At 27.4% G+C, this 22,201-nt stretch overlaps 3 protein-coding genes across 4 annotated transcripts in view; 2 read left to right on the top strand and 1 right to left on the bottom strand.

Moving 5' to 3' along the window:
- LOC100574055 overlaps nt 1-22,201 on the top strand; it is a 158,945-nt gene that overhangs the window by 54,058 nt on the left and 82,686 nt on the right. The gene's annotated exons all lie outside the window — the stretch shown is intronic.
- Nucleotides 2,402-20,284, bottom strand: LOC100162161 (major facilitator superfamily domain-containing protein 6-A). Its single transcript, XM_016806583.2, is given in 13 exon segments — nt 2,402-3,692; nt 5,237-5,287; nt 6,637-6,792; nt 6,862-7,226; nt 7,521-7,594; nt 7,596-7,658; nt 7,727-7,914; nt 7,986-8,265; nt 8,361-8,576; nt 8,660-9,018; nt 19,573-19,677; nt 19,762-19,825; nt 19,904-20,284. Coding segments are annotated over 11 exon segments (1,887 nt in total). The 5' UTR covers nt 19,640-19,677; nt 19,762-19,825; nt 19,904-20,284; the 3' UTR covers nt 2,402-3,624.
- LOC100168309 (mRNA turnover protein 4 homolog) lies at nt 13,411-15,333 on the top strand. The gene is given in 5 exon segments (NM_001326665.1): nt 13,411-13,563; nt 14,362-14,524; nt 14,597-14,746; nt 14,843-15,074; nt 15,141-15,333. Coding segments are annotated over 5 exon segments (666 nt in total). The 5' UTR covers nt 13,411-13,535; the 3' UTR covers nt 15,234-15,333.

Below are 22,201 nucleotides of genomic sequence, written 5' to 3'. Positions count from 1 at the left end.
CCATACGAATTTACATTATTTTTAATTACAAATTTATTAGTTTTCGAATATTCTTAATTTATTTGACGATCTTTATCAAAATTTCAACTTTAAATGCAGATAAAAAAATCGTGCCTATATATCTTTAATATTTTTAAATAGCTATAATAAAAACTTTAGAGAAACTTAGTATACAATTGTCAAGTTGTTTGAGGTGGGTACCAAAAAATGTTGTAACAAAAATTCTAAAAAAAAAAAATTTAATTGCGAATGACTGTAAAACAGTACTTACAAACGTAATAATAACGGAGAGCTATAATCAAAAATAATTAAATAGGTGCCGCAAAACAAAACATAACGATTGACGAAATACCTATATTACATAATATTTAACAAAACATAACGCCAAACGTAATTTATAGAATATCATTAAATGAAAAATATCGCAAAACGTAATTTGTAGAATACAATTGAACGAAAAATAACGTAAAACGAAATAATTTAAAATGCATTTGTTTAAAAGTGATATTGGTTTCGTAAAAATATTTATTTCGTGCATACGGACATTAGAATTGATTACATTATTATTATAGACAATACACAACGGTGCGAGCGAGTAGAACATTATAGCCGCCGGCGGTCGAACAACAGCGCTCAGTTACGCCGGGCCGCCCGGGCTATCACGGCGTATTCTGCCGAATTAAAAACGCATTGGTTTATGCCGGAGCAGCCAAACGCGACGGACGTAATACGCCGCGTTTCATCCGCGGCGGAAAACGCCGGTCACGTTTGGTAAATATTAATTTTGGAATTACAACCAAATGAGTAAACGTTGTTTTACGGGTGAATATCCAATTTCATCGAAATAGGCATACCGTCGTCATTCGAGGTAACTTGGAACTACGACGCGAAATGAAACGATTTGGTTTGTGTGTAAACATAATAATATTATTATTATCAAGATATCTACGAGGGTGTTTAATATAATTTAATTCTACCTCCATTAAAAATACTATGTTTATCTTTTTTGCAATAATAAAATATGTTATCTTCGACCATGTGAGTGGTGTTATCATTACTTCATAAAAAAAATAGCCAATCATTTCTTATGATAACAGCGTTTAATATTATATTTTGTATCATTGCTTTCAAAAGTGCTTCAGATCATCTTTGTGATAGAACTCGAGTTTAGGGGAATGTAATTTTTTATACATTAAAGGGTACTTCAAAAAAACAATATTGCATTAACAAGTATACTCAATTTTTTTCCCAATGTTATAGCATTAGTTTTATTTTTCAAAAACAAATAGTAACACCATTAAAAAATCGCATAAAATGCAGTTTAGCTTCCGAGTGGTTTTTTTTTCCTAAATGTGTTTTCGTATGTTTAATTTGATGGTACTTTAAAAAAAAAGTCGCTCTTACTTCATTTGGAAGTTATGGTCAAAAAACTTCAAATGCTAAATTATTTTTTTCTTTTGAAACAAGGTATGTAGTTTAGTATACTAAAGACAAAAGTGAATACATACCCTTTGGGCTCGAACTTAGTTTTTAAGTTAAAGGCTTATAAAGTCAAGAGCAGTCGAGTGAGTGACCACGCTGGTAGTAAGTGTACTTAGAAAACTATTGATGAAATCCAAGGTCCACCCGAGGCGGTTTTACACAACAAGTCGAGGGATATTTTCGATTTTAAGAGGATGTCACAACCTGCATGTGTTATCTCTGTTTTACAAATGTACAACATAGCAAAAACCGTTTTGAATGAGACAACTTTTATCTTTCTGTGTTTGTAGTAGTGGCTCCATAATTTCTGAACATATAGGGTAGAAAATTATCTATGCAAAAGGGTGCCGAAAAAAGTTTTGCTATGTTGTACATTTGTAAGACGGAGACAACACACGTGGGTGTAACATCCTCTTAATGTCTGATCGAGTGACATACTGGCAGTATAGGCATTTAATGATTATTATATTAAGTTAAAACTTCAAAACTAAGTCTGAGCCCCAAATTCTGATTTGACCAAAATTTTTTTCATTAAAAAATCGACAGTCCAAAAAAAAGGGGTTTCCAATAATGTATAAAAGTTCTGTGCATTACAATGGAGAGGTAACACTAACACTAACATTAGACACCTATTGTAGCAGAGCATTAATTACTTGCCATATTTTTGTTTGAATCAAGTAACTACTTATTGGACAAACTAAACGAACAGTATTGTTAAGCTAGGAATAATATTATAATAATCATAGTTATTGGTCAAGTTCTTCCCAACACAAAACTTTAATAAATAATATTTACAATTCTAATTTGTTTAATTATAACGGCATAGGTAACTTAAAAGTTATAATTAACTGGATTATTAAATGGATAATTTGTAAGGAAAGTGGTGACTTATACAAATATTACAGAATTCACCCATATATTCATGCTTGTAGTTTGATTGTAATTATTTTTAAATAAATAAATTATACTTTTTATATTATGATAGGTACATTATTATTTTATTTTCTATAAAAACTGGTTTGATTTTGTTAAAAATAATGCATTGGATATTATTATTTGTTTTAATATAGATTAAGTGAATTGTTCTATACATAATAGGTACATTTAAACACAACATTTTTTTAATAAAAAACAATTCAATTACATAACTAATACTAAAGAATAAAACATTTCATAAATAAAATAGGTTTTCATACTGATAATTATAATCAATAATTGTGAAGAATCTTTGAATTACTCCATATCACCAAAATTATATCGTTAAGAACTTAAATAATATAGTAAATTACTTACTTAAAATTATCAGAGGTAATAATTGATTAAAAATAAATACAAAATAATGATGTTTGTCTTTTTTAAATATCCCTGTAAATATGTTGTGCTTCAAGCGAATTACAGAATTTATCCATAGCACCATATTAAACCAAAACTATAACAGTTACGTAAATATAATATTGTATACAAAAATAATGAAAGAACAAAAACCAAAGCTACATTGATACTTTTGGGTGAATATTGAATAATTTAAAAATAGAAAAAAGTTTTATTGTTTTACAATTGACAAATCATAAAAATATAAAAATAATAAAATAAAGATCGTTTTCTAGTAAATCTTAAAATATTACATCTACAACTTTAGTATAACTGACAAATTATATAATTATCCTAGTATAATATGATTGATATCAAGATTATATTATCTATATAATGAATTAAAATAATGATGCTAAGAAAGCAAAATTAAGTTTAACTACAAATACGTAATTTCATGGTTAAACTGATAAAAATTAATAAAATATTTTAAATAATAAGAACTAAGAAGCAAGTTTTGATTATAAATATGCAATACTAATATTTGTAAGTTAAATATTTTCTAGTTCGATAGAATTTTGGTTATATTAAAAAGTATTTTAAATAATTCCTAACAAATATTATGCTCAATTCATACCATTTGCCATTTTGTTTTATACACTTAAAATGTCAATAATTTCAATATTCACCCATTCTATTAATAATTACTTAAAATCAAAATAAAGTATTATACTAGGTATAAGTGACTGTAAATTAAGTATTTTTTCTTTTTGTTTTTTGAAGTAAAAACGAGAGGGAACAATAAAGTAGGAACGTTGAAAAAAAATTAATTTAATCATCAATCAGCATATGAATAGCCTCATTTGGACTGGCGTATTCAGTTGAGCCGCTAATAAAACCTGAAAAATATAACAAAATTCATAACTGTTAAATTAAAATAGCTGATAAGAGTAATAATTTGAATTTTTTTTTTTGTTTGGACTTGGAAAATCTATAATTTTATAAATCAAAGGATATTAATTTATTTTAAGAATGGTAATTGAAAAATTAACAAAATAAGTAAATGTTATCAAAACATCTATATTTTATAATATGATGATTCCCTATAAAATATATTAATTAAATTGGTGAAGTAATGTGAATTAAATTATAACTTCACAGGTTTCACCACTTTTAAATTTAAATAATAATAGGGATATGTATAATTTGTGTTAATTAAAAGATAACAGTTTGAAAAAATAAGATAAAATACTTTTACAAAATGTATAAGAATCTTACTCGATTATTGAGACTGTTTAGGTTATAAAATTATAATATTTGCTGTGATGGTATAAATATACTAACATTAAATTCATTTTCTTTGTATAAAATAAAACATTCTTTATCTTTTTATACATAAAATAAATAATTGAAAAATAAGGCATAAATAATGAAAATAAAAATATTTAAAGTATTGATTATTTTATTTCATATGGGAAGCAAGTTTTATATGTAAAATTTAAAAACATATAAGATGCGTTATTTATGCTAACATTTTGTTAATTTAAAATATTATTTCTAATTTAAATAATTTTTAATGGGAAATAGAACAAAACACGATAATTAAACTATATCTATTTTAAGTTTATAAATAATTTTTTCTAGTTCATCAATACTACTGTAGAAGTTTATCAAAACTGCAATTAACTATGCACAAAAAAATCTTTAACACAGAAACAAATTCAAATAATTAAGTGCATATACTATGAATATTTGATAAAACTTTAATATTAACAGTGTTGGGTAGTAACGTAACGAAAGTAATGTGTTGCAATAATTGTAATATGTTATGTGATTTTGTTGGATATATTTCCAAATAATAAAAATGTAATGGAAATATTATTTTTTGATAAATAATTCCTTAAATATAAGTCGTGAAAAATAATAATATAAGAAATATATAGGTACAATAGTATTATTTTAAATTTTAACTTGTCACAGTTCAGTTTTTAATATTTTGGACAACATATTTATAGACACTATAGGTACTTTACATGATTAACTTTTAAAAATAATTTTAATTTTGAAAATATCTTATTCAAATTATATGTAAGCACTTATATGTAAGCACATTTGTACTTGGACTAATTGTCCAAATGATGAAAAATTAGAGAAATTACCTGTATACTGTTTTTTTTTTGTAATGAAAAAAAAAACAAATATACTTTTTCTATTCAAAAGTGAAGTAATTTCATTAAAATATTATTTGAATGACAAGTAAAGGAAGTTAATTACTTTCTAAAAGGAACCCAACACCGAATATTTGACATCCATAGCATTCGATATTACAACAAAATCAATAACAATAATATATTTAAAACAATGTATTATACATAGCTTTAAATAATATAAAAGCACAACTCAAAACATAAATGCAAGTTAACTAATGAAACCCTTAAACTACCTGTTTCTTTAGAATGGGATATGTTGTTTTGTACTTCTTCAAAACTGTAACCTAATAATATGATAGATGTAAATATTTGGACATATTTTTTTAACTAATCGTGAATAAAATAACGTTTAAAGATCTAAACAATATTTAAAACATTTGAAATAATTTTAAAATGTACTATTAATTATCAAATGATAAATATCAATATAACGTGCTAATTAGAGGTAATATTAAATATTTTTAAGAAAATAAATATGAATTTTGTTTTTTAGTACACAATAATATTATAAATAATAATGATACAAATTATTGGAAAATTTCAAATTTTGAACCTTACAATGCATACATGAAAGTTTACTTGTTTTCAAATAACCTTTAGATTATAAATTTAGCTTTTTATTCATATAAATTGTCATTAAAAATAAAAAAATTAGTATAAATACTAATGATACAAAAATATTCACGAATAGGTAACTCATTAGATTAAATAAATATATTGTTGGCAATAATGTAACTTTTAGTACAATATATTAAATTGCAGTTAGAAATATTATGAATTTACATACTTTAAATAAAATGTGAATTTATTGTGAAATTGTGTTTTATATGTTTTTAGTACAAGAGAATAATTTTCAAAAAAAAAACAAATACACAAATTAATAATTCCAATGTCTGGAAAAATCACATTATATGATTTTAAGCATTAGCGAGCTCTTATTCAGTTGATTTTAAAGTAAGTAACATAGGAACTTGAAACTTTAAATAGATTACAATATTAATCTTTACACAAGTATGTTATCTAAAAGTGGTATTTCTAGTATAAAAATTTGTTTAAAAATAACATTAAGTTTTAAAAATTTGATTATTTTCCAAGATTATAATTGTCTTCTTATAAAAAAAATATGAATCAAATTAAAGTTAATTTCATTGCAATATGTAGTTTTACTTTTAACTTGCAATAAATTGTTCATACCTGCCCATTAGTAGTACTTATCCATTATATCGACTACCAGGTCGATTACCAATTCAGTTATCTGGACCAGTGGTGTGCCGAACTGACAAGCAGACCTGAGGCAAACTATACAATTTGATACCCCACCCCACCACCAACAGTTTTTTCACTATTTTTTTTTTATTATTCAAAATAATAAATATTATTAAGTTTTTTTAGGTATAAGTTGCACATCTATACTAACACACTCACCCACCCACCCAAATTTCCCTTGAGGCAATTGCCTCAAAAAATGACTGTTTGGCACGCCACTGATCTAGACTATATTAACGGTCCTAAAAACAGATTGGTCACCACTGGTCTAGATAATAGATAAGTGTCTGGTTGAAGTCACAGGATCTGACGGTAGTCGAGGTTAAGGATAAGTACCCAATTAGTTTATTAAATACGATTTACTTACTTGGTAGGCCTAATTTTCTATTTGCTTTCAGAACTTTTTGACATAACAAATGAATTGCACACATTAATGCAGCACCATATGCAAATAATCTGAACGTTTGAGCTCCACCATATTTGTCGTATAAGCAGCCACCTATTAGACTACCCAAAGACACACCTATGATAGAAATTGCACATTATTAATTATTCTATATTTATACTTTTAACAAAAGATTAAAATAGTTACCTATGCCTTCAAAAACTCCACCAACAAGTCCTATCATAGTACTTTCGCTACCGGGTAGAGCAAGTATACTAGCATAAGACATGAGTACAGCATATGCCAATCCAAAAGTAATTCCATTAGTCAACTCAATAACGAGTACCCAAATTGGATTTGTAAGAACTGAATAAGCAAAAAATTTAAATGCAAAAACTCCCAAAACAAGAGACATGCAGTTCAAGTGTCCCAAACGTTTCATAATCCAGCCTGACCAGAAAAAGAAGGGAACTTCACCTCCAAAACATTGAACTCCTGATACTAAACCTTGCAGTGTTTTAATCCAACGTTGAGTATTACATTCATTCATGGAAGCTACATCTTCAATGTACCTAAAATAAGTGAAAGTACAACATTACACTATAACATATTATGTACATTTACACTAATTTATAATTAAATGATAATCATAGATATTTTATTCCCAAATTCCCAAACATTGAATGTGATATTTTCTATTTCACGAATTAGGTAGGTTAAAATGTGGTATGTTATGAATTAGATAATAATAAAATATAAATGCTATACAATTAAGTTAACTATTACAGTATTACTTATTTACCTATTTATTTAATTATTGTACATTGATGCAATACAATTAATTATTGTTGCAATTAATTACTTACCAAAAAAGATATTGCCAAATCATTCCAGTGCAAATTCCAACTACTATTGCCCAAATAAGAAATCCTAGTACCTTGTACTTCAACTAACAGTTTTCCAAAATCTTTAAATATATTAGTTGATATTTTTGTTTCTGTCACCTTTTATATGAAGTTTTTAATAAATATCAATTATTATGGTTTTAAAATTTTATTAAAAAAATAATTACCTTAAGTTTTGATGCAACAAAAAAGTTGGCAAGTAGTACCAGTAAACATAAATAGTATATTGGTAAATAGTTTTTATTTACTTCACTGGAACTAAATATATCTAAGAGCCATCCAGCAAATATTGAAAAAATTCCCCATCCAATAGCACCCCAGCATCTTTGTTTGCCATATAGATTAGGCTTGTTACCTATTATTAAATAAATACATAACAATTTAAAGTTGTAGATATTATATAAAATGTATTAATTAAAACCTTACCTAGTTGATCGAAGCAAATAGAATCACCAAGACTATAAATAATCGCTTGACAAATCCAAAACAGACTAACTAACAAAAAAAATATCCAGAAATGACTTAATCCCAAGACACTGCCTTTATACTTTTGGGGGGTTATTAAATCCATTATGACTTCAGAGTTACATTGTACTTGGCATTGTGATCTTAAGCTACTATTACAAACTGGTGTGTGATTAACTACTTCAGAATAATTAAAATAGAAACTTGCATATGATATTCGGAAGTAAAAACAATTGTCAACCTATAATTTATAAAATTATTGAGCATTATTAAACTTTCTGGATTAAAATATATGTTTATCAGAACCGAGATTAGAACACACAATTTTATACTTACATTAACAGAATGGTTCATTTCTAACGTTGCAGATAAGTAAACATAATCATCACTATAATAATTCTTATTTGATTTTGGTCTAATTATATGTGAATTGTTTGGTTCATAATATTCAATTGCATTAACAATAGACGAATTTGATAATTGGCAATAGTCTTTAAATCCCCAATTTGAACACATTTCATTACGAAAATGAACACTGTTCTCACATTTTAACTATAATCAAATAGAAAATCAATGCAACATTCAATAAACAAGTAAATAATAAAAAAAATCTAAATATGAACATTAATATTTACATCGCAACCAAATTTACCGCCATTAACATCTTTAACTCGTTTAGAGGAACACTTCGACAAAGGTATATTATCCTCGGGACAAACATTTAAATATGTGGCAGAATAGCAATTCAGTTCTACCGAAGAGTCCAAAGGTATTGAAGGTACAAACATCAGTGAAAATGCTGTTAGGCCGGATAATAATATGAAAGTTAAGAATATTAATTTCTTAACCCGGAAATGGTCCACAATTGCACCAACTATGGGTTTTATTATTAAACTTAAAATTGGTAAAATACTATAGATTGTACCAACTACAATTGTAGAATATCCCAATTGTTTTGCAATTGTTGGTAAAAAAGATGTCATTGGAGCAACACCTGTAAAAAAAATAAAAAAAAAACTATAAGTAGGTACTGAATTAAAAATTAAAGACAATTAATTTGGCGAAATAGATTTAACAGGTTAAAGGAAACCAAATGCAGTTTAGTACAAATGCTCGTTTCACTAATTTTTTTTCAAAATGTGTTTATGGGTATTGAATTAAAAAATGTATGAAAAATTCTTAATGTTTTTCACATTGGAAGTTTTAATAAAATAAAATAGACTTTTTTTTTTTAATTATTTCTTATTTAAAAGTAAAAGTAACTCGCAATGATGCAACAGGAGGTGGTGAAGATCTCCAATAAAAGAGTCATTGCCAATTTGTAATTATAAACATATTAAGTTGTATAAGTTTAATTTAATAAGTAAGTATGATGGTCCAAATTTCATTATTCCATCATATTCAGCGTAAAAAAAAACATTATTACAATATTTATTTATTTTTTCAAACACGTTCAGACTCATTGCCTTAAAACAAACATTGTGCTAGCTACTAAACTGTATTTATGCTATATAAATTATGTGTAGTGAAGTGTACCTACATAGTGTATATCTAATGTATATAATATAATATTAAATTATAGCATTATACATCACAATCCAGTGTTTGGAAAGAACATAGTGAACATTAATTGTTTTTTTTTCAAATAGAACGTGAATGTGAATGACGTTTATATATTTAATGAATTTGAACGATTTTTAAGACGTTCAAATTTATTTAATATTTAATAAATATTGATTGATAATACTATTATGATATTATATAATATATTATGAATTATAAAAATAAAATACATTAAATGAAAGCATTCATATTTTTAAAGAGTGTCAAATTGAAAAACATATGAATTTGAACGTGAACGAGTTCCATTTTTAAACACTGAATGTGAACGTGAACGGATTAATTTTTTTTAGTAAACGTTCCGAACACTGCATCGCACTGATAAAATATACTATAATTATTAGTACATATATACTAATTATCAATTAGTAATTACAATATTAATCCGTGACAGTTACATATCATTTAAAATAAATAATCATATATTCATATACACTATATGAATATAACCTATACTATATAAATTCTATACATAATTATTATAACTAATACAATGTATTATTATATTAGTTTTTTTATATATATGTATAATAACATTATAATTTATATGGATTTTATTCAAAGCGCATTTGAGGCTTCAGCATTATTTTACGAGGCAATCGCGGCTACTCGGAGGATCGTTTCATCACTACTATATTACACGTTTGTATGGTAAAAATAATGTTAAAATGTTTAAAATGTTGGTGAAATCAGAATTTTGCGCACGAATTTAGTTTCGAAGTTATAGCTAATCGAAGTTTTCAGTTTATATTTTTATAACCCATAAATACTCAATATGCTGAACTGTTGCGATTTGCGAAAAAAGTGATGTCTGTATTGCCACTCGCTCGCTGCGCTGCGCTCGGACAGAAAAATCGAAAATATCCCCTCGATTTGTTGTGTATAAGTGTATAACCACCCTGGGTGGACCTCGGGATTAAATAATGTTGTTAAAAAGCAATTATCTTCAGATAGATGACAGCTTAATGGTTATAAGATATAAACTATATACCTAAATATATACCTACTATATAAAAAAAAATTAAAATTTGTTATAGGTGCTGCGCAAGTACATAAACGTAAAATCGCAAACTTTGGAAGGCTTATAACTTTTAAAACAATAGTTTCCGGTAAAAAAAGTCGTCAAAAACAGGTAGGTATAGTTTGACAAAAAAGTTAAAAATCGTGAGGTAGTAGGTAAAGTGCATTTTAGCCCGATATACATATTACATTGTATTGTGGAAAATAAACATTCACACTTTTTAAAGTTTTTATTGTATACTTCAGTGGATTTCAGATTTGAGTACAGCAGAGCGACATCCGCTTACCCACCTTTGATAAATTAATTTTATAATTCACAATATATAATACAAACCACAAATAATGTATTATCTACGATACAAACGTATTCCGCCGCGTTTTCCGTCGAATTAAAAACGTGTAGCGAGCTGTGACTACCTGTCTAAATCAGTGGCGTATTTAGGAATTTTTCATGGGGAGGGTCCAGTTAATTTCAGAAAACAGAGCCGCGGGGAGCAAAGCCCTCCACACAACACAATTGCTCTTTATTAAATAAATATACCATATTTTAATTTATATTTATAAGACGATATAAAATGTTTGAGTCTTTAATTATTAAATAATAATATGTACAAAACAAACTGGAGTGGCTGTAAATACTGGTAATGTACAAAACTACAAAATATTTGAATTAAAAAATGAACTCTGTATTCTTCAACCATTTTCGGTACCAAACAGATAACAAAAAAAATCAAGATATAAATTGAAAATGTCGATAATTGAAGCTTCGAAATTTTCATACAAAATCCTTCGCATCGTATGATAATCGTAACATGTACGAGACACGTAGTCAGGGGGTCCGGACCTCTTGGACCCCCCCCCCCACCCGTAAATACGCCACTGGTCTAAATACCTATTTAAATAATATGTACGTAATAATAATAATAATAATAATAATAATATGTAAGTAATAATAATATATAATACGCGCCGCGTAAATATAAATATTATAATATTGTAATAAGTGAGCGAGCGCTCGCGTAACATTAATATTAATAATATCGATGGTACCGCGTATACAGTACGTGTGTAGTAGTAGTGGTAACGCGACGATCCGCGTATACAGTACGAGTGTAGTAGTAGTAGTAGTAACGCGACGATCCGCGTATACAGCGCGTAGTTAATAATATCGGGTGCGTGACCGTGGGCGGCGTGCGTCAATATATATGTATATGGGCCGTTCTTACTATGTCCAGTAAAGTGTCGGTTAACGCTAACCGACTGAAAACAGATTTTATTACCGGCAGAATTCGGCAGGTTAAGTGTCGGTTAACTTTAACCGGACGTTGTAAGAACGGCCCTAAATATGCTAATGTAGATATTGTGCTGTTATATTAAATAACACCACAAATGCACAATAACAATAAATATATTATGTGAGGCATCCGGCGTGTGACTATCCCGCGCTAGGCCTAACCGCAGGTCGATCATATACGGTTGTACGAAGTACAGAATGGACAGGGACTGACCCAACGAGGAACGCTGATGGACAAGCAGCCGAGTTCATCAGACGAGCAGCCAGCCTCAATCGGAACAGTAACTATGGCTAAATACCAGTGGCGTAGTGTGGGTTTTAAGAAAGTGTAAGCAGAAAAACTAATGTTTTGGAAATTTACAACTACAAATTCAAATGTACACAGCCGCCGAATATCGCCTTATCGGTGATACAAATAATAATAAACCGGTTGGTACTGTGGTGTATGCAAAATCATAAGTGCTTACAAATTGTATGTAAATACGAGCCCCCTCTACGACATTGTACGTAAGCCGTGTCTATTAGCTCACGTAAGCAGTTTCAGAACATGTTACACGACGGTACAGCGCGTCAATACTAAGTGTTAATAAAATTAAAATAGATTTTCCAGTTTTTCCACCATCATACGCAACGGCCGACGACGATGACCAAAATATGGCTGTGTTCATTAAAATTGTTATCTTATATTCTAAACATATTATTATTTATTATTTTTATTACTATAGAAACTTAAAAAAAAAATAGTCAAAGATTTAATTTGAATTGTAATTTGTTATTATAATAACATTAATATTAACTTATTTTTCCCTTTTTTCAAGTGTAAGCAGTGCTTACAGTGCTTACATGCACGCTACGCCCCTGCTAAATACTTAGTCACAACTCGCTAACTTACAGTTTAATCATTAATTATTTAGACTTGGAATATTTGAATATAATATTATTATTATTGGAGGGGGGCTTAGCCCCTAAAGCCCCCCCCCCCCTATTTGCGCTTATGTTTATTTCAAAATACTTCCATCACTTCAACCGTACTATATAGTTGAGCACGATACAAACGTATTGGTTTATATCATGAACTAAGAAAAACTAATGAACTAATCTTCTTAGTTCATGGTTTATATCGGAGCAGCTGTACACGACGGGCATAATGCGCCGCGGCTGAAAACGCAATCCACGCCGTGTATACTGTATAGCCCGGCCTAATAGTAGTGATAACACCATCCTCCGAGCAGCTGCTGCGATTGCCTCGTATTTTTTTTATATTTTTCTATCAAAATAATATTATCAATTATTGACACAATTCCATAGCTGATATCGCTAACGATATCTCAGAAAAATTATCATACCACGACATAAGATAGTATTATCTACGGCCGCCGGCCCGCGAGCATACCACATGGACAAGCCAGGATAATAAAATATAACAATTTATTATTTAAGGTTATCATAACAACTATTTGATTCGTATTTCTCAACCAAAACAATACGTCTTGCATGTAAAATACTTCAATATTGTTTTTATGCAATATACTCTAAAGTATTAATTGTGTCTTGTGTACTGAAAAAACTGCGAAACAATGCCTAAGTCAAAGAGAGATAAAAAAAGTAAGTTATTCTGTTGTAATAAGCGAAAATGTTATTGAGACGACGCGGGCATTCGTTGTCGTAATCTTACAAGTGCGTAACATGGCAAATATTACGTTCAGCAGATCAGAATTAGCTCCGTTGGTTTAAAAATTATAGTGAATTGACCTAGGGCGTCTCGTAGGCTTTCATTATATCTCAATTGCAAAGCGAGTTACGAGTGTCTTCAAATTGTAAATTGTACATATTAAAATACTCATAAATCGCTTTAAAAATGAAATATAATGAAAAGCCTATGAGACGCCCTAGGTAATAATCTTACCTTTACATTTTATAAGAGGTAAATTCACTATAATGTATAAACTAACGGAGTTAAACATGATCTGCTAAGCGTACAATTTGCAGTGTTACACACTTGTAAGACGGAGACAACACATTTCTGTGTAGCGTCCACATCAAGGTTCATAGAAAAATTGAACTATTCCAAATCATAATTTACACACCTATTATAATTTGTATTTTATAAAATAATTATAATAGGTGTTAATGTTATTTCCAAATATTCAAAATGAAATAGAATTCATGAATTGCACTAAGTGAATTTTAAAACGAATAAACAATTATTTTTTTACCAACATATTTTATATAAATTCAGTCTAGATTATCTTAGTTTAATACCTATGTATTGAATAAATAATTAATTATTATTCACTATATTTTAATCAAAATTATGTTATGGATTTTGTTTTTTATATTCAATTGAATAGTATAATAAATAGGTATTTATTTAAATGTCAAATATTTTGTGTTTTACCTTAGTTTCATTAACCAAGACAACCAAATTGGGTTCAAAATTGAAACAATCTGTAATGGAAAATCTCCGTGAGGCTGTTAACAAATATGAACACATATTTGTATTTCATACTGATAACATGCGAAATGGTAAATTAAAAGATGTGCGAAATGAATGGAAAGACAGCAGGTAATCCCTATATACCTACCTAAATGATAATTAGATATTTTAATTAAAAATTTTTTCATACAAATGTTTTAGGTTCTTTTTCGGTAAAAATAAAGTGATGTCATACGCTCTGGGAAAATCAGCTCAAGATGAAATTCAAACTAATTTACATAAATTAGCCCTTCAAATTGAAGGACAGTGTGGATTATTATTTACAAACCGACCAGTTGATGATGTTATAGAGTAAGTATACCTATATTATTTTATTATTTTTAATTACATCTACCTATTACTTATTAGTTATTAGTATTTCATATTTTATACACATCTAATGTTTAGGTGGTTTGATAACTACTCAGAGCCAGAATTTCCCAGGGCGGGTATCAGAGCTGCATACACAGTAACATTAGATGAAGGCCCTCTACCAGACACATTCATACATTCAATGGAACCTTCATTAAGACAGCTTGGTTTACCGACAACTTTACAGCGCGGTGTTATACAAGTTCTAAAAAGTCATACAATATGTAAAGAAGGAAGCGTTATCACACCCGAACAGTCTAGACTACTTGTAAATAACACCTCAGCATTTATAAAAATCATACTAGTTATTAATATATATATATATTTTTTTTAGAAACTTTTTGGACATAAAATGGCAGAATTCAAAATAGTTTTAAGGTATGTTTGGTCCAAAGATGGACAATTTCGACCTTTGCTTGATGAGTAACAAATTGCAAACAGTAAAATTATAAACTAATTTCATTGATAAGATAATAAAAAAATGTACTTGGATAATTATCAAATATACTCAGTTTTTTTAAGCATTTAATTATAATTTTTGTTTTAATTCTCCTAAGTTTGAATCTAATAGAAAACAAAATATCTATGTTATACAATTGTGCTATTTCTATACAATTGTGTTTACAGTATAATATTTATTTATAAAAGATGGTCATGATAAATATTTGACGCCTGTTGGTTATAAATTAAATCTCATTAATTTAACATTGAAATATTAATTATAAAATAGAAATATAATATGTAGTATACTGAATGTAACATAAAAATTGTAGGATTGTCAATACTCAATATATGTAATATGATTAGTATGTACTAAAAATCTAAAATGATACATCCAAACTGTTAAATTTGATTATTCTTCAAGCCGATGTTCAAATTTCAAGTAATAATAGAATAACTACTCTTGTAAGGTAATAATTGTATGTGTATTAAGAGGATGTGATACCTACATGTGTTGTCTCCGTCTTACAAACGCGTAACATACCAAATTTACACTTAGAAATTCAAGTTTTATGACATTAACTTAAAAATTAGAGTGAATCGACCTATGATGAAACTTGATGGTAAGAATATTATCTGTGTTTTGTCGGAAGTTTTTTTAAGATAATTCAGTTTTTAAACTTCTATCAAAACAGATAATATCCTTACCATCAAGTTTCATTATAGGTCAATTCACTCTAAGTTTTAAGCTAACGGCATAACACTTGAATTTCTGAGCATAAATTTGGTATGTTACGCGTTTGTAAAACGGAGACAACACATGCGGGTGTGGTGTCCTCTTAGAGAGCATTTTCAAAATTCCGCAAAACTTCAGTGCTTTTTTCAAAATTTTGAATAGATCTCTGTGGTTAAATGTTGGCAAAAGTCCTGTTATTGTCAGTTATTTAAAATATTTTTTGAATTAAATACAGAATAGTGTGTACACATTATTATTAAATGAAATTATTATAATTTTTATAGCAAATAATCCTTGCATAAAATGACACATTAAAACTATTGAAACAAAGTATAGGGGTTCTAATTGTTGAGCTGTAATAACTTACTATTGAAAGCTAAATAAAAAAGTAGGGGTTCCATGATAAAAGTAGACATAAAAAACGGTTCCACGGATAAAAAAGTTTAAGAAATGCTGATCTAGGCAACCACACAGGCTTTTTGTTATATTTTAATTTTAAAGCGAGTTATGAGTATTTTAAAATGTACAAACAATTTGAAATTAAATTATAACAAAAGTCTTACCTTTAGATTTTGTAAGAGGTCAATTTACTCTAACTTTTAAACTAACAGAACTACACGTGGTCTGTAAAATTGATTATGTTACGCACTTCTAAGACGGAGACAACACATGTGGGTGTCAGGTCCTCTTAAGCATAAATTAGGTATGATAGCACTTTATTCGTTTGGTCTATTACTCCAATGATACACAATAACTAAACACTAATAGGAATTTTTAGAATATCTGAAATTTATCAAGGGTAATCATCACAGTTTTTAGAGTTTAAATTACCTTATTTAAACTGCAACATTGTTTTACTAAAAACTCATTGTAAAAAGTTTTAGACATACCAAATAATAATTATAAAAAAATAATGTTAGTAAAAATTAAAAATGTTCATTGGCCAATGTAGGAATTATAATCATTCATATTCAATTAAAATTTTGATTTTAAGAGTTGTACCCACATACAATGTTGTTTCTGTCTTAAAAACGCATAACATACAAAAATATACGCCCAGCAGTTACAATTGGTTGTTGTTAGCTTAAATATTAGAGTGAATTTACCTATTATCAAACTTAAATGAGTGTAAAATATTAATATTTAAAAATTCTCATAATTCACATAAAAATTAAAATATTGTAAAACGCCAACAAGACTACAAGAGAACACACATAATGTTCTTACATTTAAGTTTGATAATAGGTCAATTCACTCTTATCACATTAAAGCTAACAACACAAAATTGGAAATGCTGGCATATTGATATATTATGCATTAGTAAGATGGAGACAACTATGTGCTAGTGCATCACGTTAGTTAAAAACTTCACAGACTATTGTGCATAGTTTCTAGTGTACAGGCTGTTCCGTGTTTCTACGCTTTATACGATTATATCAGTATTTTATACACATTAAAATTTACAATAAACACTATGATAATGACATAATTGTTTGAATAAATTATTGATTATCATCAAAACTAACTTTCTTACACTAATATTATTATAATGACATCATAACCTATGTTTTGTCACCATCTAACAAACACAAAACGTACATTTTTAAAATTAAAATAAGTTGTTTCAAAACTAAAATATCAATAATAGCTATAGATTATATTCTTATCTTTAAGTTTTAGGATAAGTCAATTCAGTATAATATTAAACTTAACAATAGAAAATATGCTACATTCTGCGTGTAAAGTGTGATTCATTTAACAAGAATGTGTTAACTTTTACTATCTCAAAAAGTAATCATGTTTTAGAGAATATTTTTTAACATAATTTGAAGTTGTTAAAAAATATTCTTTTGGATGAAATGTTGGTTAAAAAAAATTAGTCATTATTTTAAAATTTTTTTAATGCCAATTAATTTTAAATTTCATATTCTGAAGCAGAATATTTTTCATAAAATGTTGATTTATCTATAAAAATTAAATTTTGAACAAGTATTTCATAAGTTATAGTTTGGATGAGCACAAGAGTATTCCTGAAAATGTTACTACCCTCATCTAAACTTTAACTACTTGTAAAAATTTAGTTGTTTGAAAGTAAGTTTTAATGTAGGTACATCAGCATTTGCAGGAAAATATTTTTCTTTGAAATATTAATTTAAAAATTATTGTTTTTTTAAAAAAATTTTGTGTTGTTATCTTTTTAAATTATAAAAATAAATTATTTTTGAGACAATGAAAATAATTATTACCTTGTACATTCTTAAATATTTTAGAATTTATCTATATCAGAAAAATAGCAAACCGTAAAAGAACTTTGTAAAAAATGTTATCATATAAAATATTTTATGATCAACTTCTTTAATTGATATTGGCAGTTCTATTTTTTTTTTATATAAGGCATAACGAACTTTAAATCACGCACAAATATAGATTAATCTTAGTCTCTCGCATCAGTAATAAGGTTATAGCACTTCCTGGGTCATTGCCCATTGATTAAACAGAAAAAAAACCTACACTTCTATAAATTGATACAAAAATTACTTAACAGTCATTCAATTTTTTAGATATTATGGTATTATTATGGTGATAAAGGTCTACAAACAATGCGCATTAGCTGTACAAATACAATTAGTAAATACATTTATCATTAATTTGTTTGAGAAAAATTATTTTATTTCAAATTAGTAAACTATACAATCTAAGTTTGAAAAAAATACTAGAGGTAAATATGTATCTAATCAGTATAAAAATGATTATTAATGATTTAGATAATTCAGAATTGAGATAATACTTATATAAAATTAAGATACATAGTATGCCATGCTAATATGTTATCTACATATGATAATTGTGTATAAGAGAAAATAAATATTAACAAAATTGTATAACATAAATTTACCTTTACAACGTTATGATGATTTTAATATATTCGCTGAAACATAATATAATAACTAACATTTCAAGTGAATTATCAATAACAATACTAAAGTTTTCAATTGAATAAGTGCTTGCGCATGTTTTTATTTGTATTGCTATAAGTTCTCAGCACTTTACATAATAAATGATAAATTACGGAATATAGATCTTTTAGAAAATATACTCTGACTCGTGGCTTCACTACACGATATGACTACAGATGATTTCTTATATTGAACAGAGTATGTCAAACAATAATAATTTTTGTACTTATAAGCTTGAATATATAGTAATTCTTTGAGTAAATTGAATGATGCAAAATAATAAATGTTTGGTTTTATTTTATTGCATTTTTAATAGTTTAGCTCAGAATCTTTTTGTTTTCGGTTATGTGTATTTCAATTTTGAAATATAATGTATTTCAAAATTGAATCCCACTTAATATATTATATTAAGTGGGATTTATATTAAATACAATTATCTTCTAATCAACTAATTATAATATATATTACTGAATCATTATGTAGTTGTACCACAAAATGTAAGTCATACAAATTAGGTAATTAGGTCAGATTATGAAATCGACTATGTTCTACTATAAACAATACAATAATAATAGATGGATTGTTTTTAGAAATATCCTTAAGATTATTTATTATGAAATTCTAACACTTACCTCCCATAAACAGAAAGTAGTGCACTTTCATTGGTAACATTTTTACATCTACTTGGATTAACGGCATCTTGTAATAATTATTTTCTTGAAATTGGAAATTGATGACTGAAAATACAACACGAATATCAGTAAGTTTTATACGTTTGATACTTAATTAATTGTTTACAGAATTAAACACACTAGGTATACCTTTATATATAGTTCTTTTAGTCCAATATTATATTAATAGTAGTAAGATTATCCAAATGATATACTAAACAAAAAAAAAAACAAAACACAGAATGTAAATTATTAAGTGGTTAATTATTTAGTTAGACAAATTATCTCTCACTCGTATAAAATGGCTTCATTATCTTTTCAATATTCTAATAACTAATTATGTAGGTTTAATTAATAAAATAGTTTGAAATAGACATAAAAAATCATAAACTAAATATTTAACAATAACAGTTTAACTCGAATCAGATTAAAAATTATGTTTAATGAACGATTTAAAACATCAGTGAAAAGTAATTAAAAACAATTACTAGTATATGTAAGAAAACAATCAACGCTAATTATTTAAGTTGAAATATTCGTCAACAACACAGATTGGTCTGGTTAATTCTTATAGTTTATACTACATAATTTTTTTGGAATGAAATAATGAGTGGTGAATGGTGATAGCTGATAGTATATGATAATCGATTTGATAAAAAAAAAAATGCAGTGATTAGACGAGTTTTCGCGGTGGTAACCACAGTAAGTTATGATGATTGGATGGGTAGCGGGTCGCCACCACGATTTAAGATATACTGGTTACCCAACGGCCTATGCTTTGCACAGGCAGAAAACGGCTACGAAACCGCGATATGTTATGGACTGCCTACTAGCACCATCTAGGTGATTAACTTAGGAACTATTTGTCGTCACGAAATATTCAAAAGGAAAAAAAAGATTGTAATTAGTAATAATTAGTAATTATTAAATAGGTAATATGGCTAATACCACACAAAAAAATTTAAAACATATTAGAACAAAAGACAATAAATACAGTAAATAATATTAATGATTAATTATAAATATTTAATAGTTAAAAGTTATACTAAATAAAATAAATAAATTAGCTAAATTAAATAATACAACGTAGGTACTACTATTAGTTATTACATTACAAATTTGAAATTAACAAACCTCTACTTTATCACTTTCCATTTTTTCTAAAGGATGAAGAAATGGTAATGCCCCTTTTTTTAGTTGCCATCGCTTTAGGCAAACCTAAGAAGTAGAAAGTAATATTAACCATATCAATCCTTTATTTTTAAAATAAACTGATTATATTATAGGCTTAAACAGTTAAACATGTTCTATATTGATATTTGAATAGGTATTTAAATTAGATAGTCGTTGCACCTCCTCTGGGAGGCTTCTACACCATGTTTAATCTGCCTTTTTTTTTCTTTTTTTTTTTTAACCAATATTTACCATTAATTGTTCTTATTGTTCTCTTTTTTGTAACAAATTGAATAAACTTATAAACCAAAAAAAAAAAAAATTTCAATTAGACAATAGTTTACTGTAAGTATATGGGTTTGTTCCTTCACCTGACGTCCATGTATTATTAAAATCTTCTTTATAAAAATGATTTGAACAAACCCGATTTGATTTTTTAAATAATACGCCTAAAGCTACTTCCATTTTTTTTTCTTCTTTTATCCTTATTCCTTAGGTATTCCAAATGTTATTTTGGAAATTTCATGTGGTATTTGTATACAACAACTAACAAGTCATTTTGTTGTTTATAGTCTATACTCTATAGACTTATAGTGTCTTAAAGTAGACAAGTACTAATGTGTATATCACGATTAATGATATATCATATATCTTTAATCGTGGTTTTAAATTGTTAATGTATAAAAGTAAGTAGTAATTATAGTACTAAGGTATTTAGGTATATATAAATAATAAATACTTAGTTTTCATAATTAAGAAATTTACGTGGTTAAAATAAGTTGAAGAATCCACTAGATAGTGCTACTAGTCAGTACATTTTCAATCGCGCTTTTCGAGCCGTGTTATACAGTCTCGATGTGTAACCAGTATATCTTTAATCGTGGTCGCCACAGTGGTAATGAAAGCAAAATGTTTGCTGTTTACTGATACCAACGGAATACTGAATAGATAATATTTCATTGACACCATGACAAAATAAATAGGTATGCTATCAACTTCGTGATACGCAACTGTGTGTTCTCCCACCACAAAAACTACGTCATCCGTTCTCCGATATTATATACAATTATTATTATTATTATTATTTCTGCTGGTGAGAACGGCTTACGTCACAGTTCTTGGCGATGTTCGGGAGGGGTGCGCGTTCTCGACCAATATTAGTTATGTTGATTGCATTTGCATACCTATTTATTTTGTCATGATTGACACAGTAAAGTAAACAGTTCGTGCTGCAGAGTAAATTGTAAATTATAAATTTATATTACTACTAGGTAAAACTATTAACTATTATAATAATATAATATCATAATTAACTAATACAATATTATAATATACAGTCATACAAATAGCCTAGTTAATTGTTATACGAATATTCGCAATGAAATAGTTAATGTTAATTATATAATGTATTCGGCGG

This window comes from Acyrthosiphon pisum, chromosome A2 (assembly GCF_005508785.2).
Source record: "Acyrthosiphon pisum isolate AL4f chromosome A2, pea_aphid_22Mar2018_4r6ur, whole genome shotgun sequence".
NCBI lineage: Eukaryota > Metazoa > Arthropoda > Insecta > Hemiptera > Aphididae > Acyrthosiphon > Acyrthosiphon pisum.
The sequence above is the reverse complement of the archived record's forward strand: the minus strand, read 5'-3'. Positions and strand labels throughout refer to the sequence as shown.